This window comes from Lobosporangium transversale (genome assembly GCF_002105155.1).
Source record: "Lobosporangium transversale strain NRRL 3116 chromosome Unknown BCR41scaffold_45, whole genome shotgun sequence".
In the NCBI taxonomy this organism is placed as follows: Eukaryota; Fungi; Mortierellomycota; class Mortierellomycetes; order Mortierellales; family Mortierellaceae; genus Lobosporangium; species Lobosporangium transversale.
Genome location: NW_019029023.1, coordinates 288,178 through 294,177, shown reverse-complemented (window position 1 = coordinate 294,177; position 6,000 = coordinate 288,178). Strand labels below are relative to the sequence as shown.

Here is a 6,000-nt window from a genome sequence, read left to right as displayed (position 1 = left end):
TTCATACTGATAGCTCAAGACGCGTTTTTTTATGGCTTGACTTGACCTCTATACTCACCTCTCTCAATCGTATCATCAGACTTTAACCATAGCAGGAGGGCAAACCATTAATTGCTGGTCTCAATCAATGCATCCTGACGGGATAAATTTACAGCACTCTGGGATGAAAATACAGCCAGCGGATTCATGCAAGATCAAGCATAATTTTCCCAGCCCTGCCACTTCAAGAGGCTAAGCTGAAAAACAATCAACTAGCATCTCCTAACATTGAGAAATGAGAGCTTTTTTCTCTTTTCTTCATCTTGTCATCATCCCTTGAATCACCACCGAAATGACAGAACCTCAATACCAACAATTCCGATACAACAACCTCATTGAGGAAGTTTGTGTCAGAACTGCCCCCATCTCCACAAGCAATGGCAACTTGTCGTACTGTGTGACTTTGCAAGACATTCAACAAGTGTTTCCAGGTGCGCTCCGATTCAAACTTGATGGGCATCCTGTTCCATTCCTTGCAGACCATAACGGCACCTGGTAAATTATTTATAATTATGGCGACTTTGTCAATTGCTCTGAAAAATAAAAAGAACCCAATTTGACAATTTGGCACGTCTTTTTTTCTAATAGGATCGAGCCTTTGCGCATTGCATCCTATCCTGGCATGATTCTGGACGTCTTTGCGGAAGTATCACAGTCCAGTAGTGGCAACAGCGAAAGCAACAGTAGCAGCAATGCCGTTGTCTATTTGCCGACATCGAGAGAGGCTGAGAATGTAGTCCCTCAGAACCCTCCTTTGCCTATATCAAACTTGGTTCAAGCTCACAACCCATCTCTTACTGATGATATTAAAGAGATTAAAGTGTTGCTTCAAGGGGAGATTAAAGTGTTGCTTCAAGAGGGGATTAAACTGCACCATCAAACCCTTGACAGACTTGCCATCCTTCAACAGAAAGCCGATGCTATCCTTGTCCAGACCTTTGAGCTACACGAGTATCCAATCCCTCGACTCTTTATCATTCTGCCTGTTGACAACACCAACTGGGATCCGATGAATATCTTGAGGAACAAGGTTCGCCTTCACTTCTTATGTGAATGTGAGGATCGCTCTGAAAAGGCAAGCAAGAACAGCCAGAAGAATAAAACCCATCTTGCCAGACATGAAGGATATGAGATCCGAAACAGCACAGAGTTCTTTCAAAAATATGGGAAATACATGATCATCTTATTACAAGGACTCAAGTTGGGGATGGGAACATCTCCAGGTTCTTCTTTGACACCAGCCTCGAACCTAATCGATGCCGGTATTAAATATTCGATCGACTATTTGGATGAACTCACAAAGGAAAACCCAGCCTTGAATGACTTCAACACAATGGATGACTATGAGGGACTTGAAGGAGCAGATCTCCGACGGCTGAGCACATTCCTTCAAACCAATGATGAAAACAGGCAGCTTGGCAACTTGTACAGGACTACGACCGAAAGGGGGCATGTCAAATGGGTTTGTGTCGATCACTATCGCTCAACGTATAAAGAGAAAGAACAGAAATCGTTTGAAGATGTTGTGGCGATGAATGGAGGCAAATATGACTCACAGCTCGGTAAAGTGGTCATTGAGCTGAAATCCAGGATCACAGCTAGAGAGTTCTTCGAAGCCTTGACCAAAGCTAAACATATTTACGAGTTGGAGATCACATTCAGCAAGGACTGGGATTGGACCAGGACTGATCTGGAAGCGCTGAAGAATGCACTAAGCGTATCGAGTGTATCGATCCTTCGACTTGACCTTGGAGAATCTCAAGGAAGCATAGTCAGGAAACTACTTTCAACAAGGCATGAAAAACTTGTAGGCATCATAGAACTTAACAATATGAAGACGATTCATGTTGTACTTCCTCCGGAAGCCAAACATCTTTCCAATCTACAAAGCGTAAAATCGTCACATCTTCACAAGTTATCCATTGGGATGAGGCCTCGAAGGATGAGAGCTAGTGAATTTCCACCGCTTATAAATTCACTCGAGGCTTTGGCCACTTTGGACTTAGCATCTAACTCGATTGGGAATAAAGAGGCCCTCGCACTTTCAAAAGTACTCAAGACAAACACCAGTTTGACCAATTTGGACTTGAGTTACAATTCAATTGGGGATGAAGGAGCTCTGGCACTGTCAGAGGCACTCAAGACAAACTCCAGTCTGGCCAATTTGAACTTGATGAGCAACTCTATTGGGGATGAAGGAGCTCTGGCACTGTCAGAGGCACTCAAGACAAACTCCAGTCTGAGCATTTTAGATCTGCAAAGCAACTCAATTGGGAAGAAGGGGGGTCTGGCACTCATGGATACGCTCAACAGTGGCACGGCTTTAAGCACTTTAGGTTTGTGGGCAGCTTAGTTGGAAAAGGAGAGGTTCATGCGCTGTCAGAGGCACTCAAGTCAAACACCAGTCTGACCAATATGAACTTACGATACAACTTTATTGGGAATGAAGGAGCTCTGGTACTGGCAGAGGTACTCAAGACAAACTCCAGTCTGACCGATTTGGACTTGGAGAGGAACTCAATTGGGAAGGAAGGAGCTCTGGCACTGTCAGAGGCACTCAAGACAAACTCCAGTCTGACCAATTTGAACTTGGAGAGCAACTCAATTGGGAAAGAAGGAGCTCTGGCACTGTCAGAGGCACTCAAGACAAACACCAGTCTGACCATTTTGAACTTGGAGAGGAACTCAATTGGGAAGGAAGGAGCTCTGGCACTGTCAGAGGCACTCAAGACAAACTCCAGTCTGACCATTTTGAACTTGGAGAGCAACTCAATTGGGAAAGAAGGAGCTCTGGCACTGTCAGAGGCACTCAAGACAAACTCCAGTCTGACCAATTTGGACTTGAGTTACAACTCTATTGGGGAAGAAGGAGCTCTGGCACTGTCAGAGGCACTCAAGACAAACACCAGTCTGACCCATTTGAACTTGGAGTACAACTCAATTGGGAATGAAGGAGCTCTGGCACTGTCAGAGGCACTCAAGACTAATGCCAGTCTGACCCATTTGAACTTGGAGAGGAACTCAATTGGGAAGGAAGGAGCTCTGGCACTGTCAGAGGCACTCAAGACAAACTCCAGTCTGACCAATTTGAACTTGTACGGCAACTCAATTGGGAAAGAAGGAGCTCTGGCGCTGTCAGAGGCACTCAAGACAAACACCAGTCTGACCGATTTGGACTTGTACGGCAACTCAATTGGGGAAGAAGGAGCTCTGGCACTGTCAGAGGTACTCAAGAAAAACAGGGCTTTAAAGGTTTCTGTATGAGGAATACTTTAATCGATAAGTAAATAACTCTGGTGCTGTTAATGCCGCTTATTATTGGCTGGCGTTGATTTAGTTGGTTGGTTTGATCATTGAAGTAGTGATGAGGTCTTTAGTGGTTACGGATAGTAGTTTGATTTGGATTAAAAGCTGACTTACGGCAGCTAAGCGTCCGTAGCAGCGCTGCTTTTTTTTTTTTTTTTTTTTTTGATCGATTCTTCCTCCCCTCGCTTGCTAAATGGCTCTAGCATCTGAGGATTATTGAAAGCTCATCCTTTTTGTAGCAGCTCTCTCTAAAGGCAAACCAAATATGGCCATCAAATGCATTATAAGACAGAGAGACGTGTGAGCATCAAAGAAAAGTGTCCAAGGGAATTTGGGTTTTCTATTTATTAGCCCCAAGGGAGACTAAGAGAAAATACGATGGGGAAATATCATCCCGTCATCAAAGGATGGGAACCACGAGTGTTCCCTACTCTTCAGTATACCCTAAAGAAACTTATAAACTGTATAGCAAGACCGGACGCTTGCTGAATCAGATGCAAAGAGTACCAAAGAGAATATAAGTGCCAGAGACATCTAGAAGTGTGTGTGGCAGTCAAAGTAGGGTCCTAACGAAGGAGTAGGCCGTTGTGGGATGTCACTCCGGTAAGGACCGCCTAAAGTTAGACAGAAGAGAACTAAAAAGTGATGTTCTCCACTGAGGCCATAATCGGTAGGAGTGAGGTCCTTTGGCCAAAAGCTTTATTACAAATGGTCGCAAGACAGGTGCGCTAAATGGGTGGTCTCTCCTACGTATAGCTGTGTGTTGTATTATAGATAGTTCATATAGTACCCTAAGTCGTTTGTTCTTGTTTGTCACTCTTCAATATTGTCAATTCCTTAACTATCATTTGACCTTACATTTACAGCCAGCTGCAACCTCATGATGGGATGTTCTTTTTGCAGGTGGAAGCAAATCGTTAGAGGAGGAGCCAGAGCTGCTCAAGGTCTCCGCAGGATTAGTGTTAACGACTCATCAAATTGTCGAGGGATACTGTGGGCTCTTTTGTTGATATCCAGATACCAACTAAGCGGTGAACTACAAAGTAATTTAATCACAAGTCAAATTATAACACTTTGCTAGGGATATCGGTTGATCGAATCAAGCAAAGGCCCCATGTTTATCCCTATGCCCATCTCGAATGTATCCGGAAGCGCCTAGAGTAAGAAGGATTGAAGACCTACGTTAGATAGAAACAGCCACCAGTCTTTTAAAAGTCATTGTTCTTCTCTTTACACATTTCTAAAGGACCACCAGCTTCATATTTGTACAGCTCATGTCCAAGCAGTAAAGGGCAAGCCTTGATATATATGATCATCATTCTGGCTCAGCAGCATCCATCGCAATCGCGTTAAAGAACAAGTACAAAAGTGATATGCTTGCCTACATAACGTATCATTCACTTGATGGCCTCACTCTAGCCACAAGCTTCTCGTGTTATGATGGTGGCATAGACTGAGAAGGGCTCAATTCATAACATTTTGAGTTGTCAGTAAACGTTGAGGCGAAGTCAGGCTTATGCAGGGGCTTGCTAGGTGCACCTGGAATACGTTAGGACATAATGGGAGAAGAAAGTGGAACTTCAAGAATCTTTAGTGATGTGTAGGATCTTGATGCGTAGATTACTGGAACTGGACTGATGTGGCTGTGAGAAAAGCCACGGATCGCATGTCTAGTATCGGTATAGCACTATCAGTTACATTCAGTACTATCGATACTATAACTACCTGAATTATCAGCACGGGAACCCCTCACTGCTATCCCTATTTATAACCTCTATTGGAAATAGCCACAGTCATTTGGAGTTCAAGAATGTGTAGTATTCATTAATGTCTGCCCTAGACTAGTACACTGATGAGTGGAGTGCTTTTATACTAATTGTGAAGGCTCCATAAGGGCCATGAGTGCGGCAGGTTCAATGTGGTTAGGTAAAGCCTTTTGTAGTCATGTTCTTTCTTTGCAACATGAATGAACAAATTTGAAAAACTATACAACCTAATACATATTTTTTTTATCCATACATTTTCAAAGCAGTTTTTCTTTTATGCTCATCTCTACGCCTGTGAAGCTCCAAGGTCCTCCTTGGCATATTTCTATAAGTCCTGTAATGAATGACTTTGTAATAAAAGAAAACAGAGACAATATATACTCACCATGAGAAATATATTACTCGTATATAATGAGTTCAGTTTTTTATTATTATTATTATTATTATTTATGCCTGTGAATCTTGAAGAATTCGACCTTCTGCTTTTTATTAGATTTGGCATAACAACACTTAAAGTCCTATATCTTCTTACATGTTCATGCTACAGTCGTGATTGCATAGAATGTGTTTTATGCTGGAGACAGATATGAAGTCAAAGTGACTAGCCATCAAATGAAGATGAAGGCTATTTTTCCAGTTCAGTTCTTCAGCGAATCTCCCAACAAACAATAAGCCCGGTGCTAGCAGATACCACAGAGCTGAGGTTACCCAATTGTACAGTATTGGCGAGAAATAACCAAGAGCGGGGCAAATTTTGTAAAAATCCCTTCTAGTCTTATTGTGCCATACACCAACACACAAAAAAATGAGTCCAAGGTAACCGATCAGTCAACTTTTCTTTTTTGCTACTTAGGAATCTATCTATGTATATAGGCACTGGCCATACTTG

At 42.8% G+C, this 6,000-nt stretch overlaps 1 protein-coding gene across 1 annotated transcript; it reads left to right on the top strand.

Moving 5' to 3' along the window:
- Nucleotides 1–331: 331 nt before the first annotated feature.
- Nucleotides 332–3,486, top strand: BCR41DRAFT_425118 (hypothetical protein; the record flags this gene model as incomplete). Its single annotated transcript, XM_022030539.1, has 3 exons — nt 332–534; nt 628–2,375; nt 2,489–3,486. The coding sequence occupies 3 exons, from the start codon at nt 332–334 to the stop codon at nt 3,301–3,303; spliced, it is 2,766 nt and encodes a 921-aa protein (XP_021877638.1). The 3' UTR covers nt 3,304–3,486.
- Nucleotides 3,487–6,000: the final 2,514 nt, after the last annotated feature.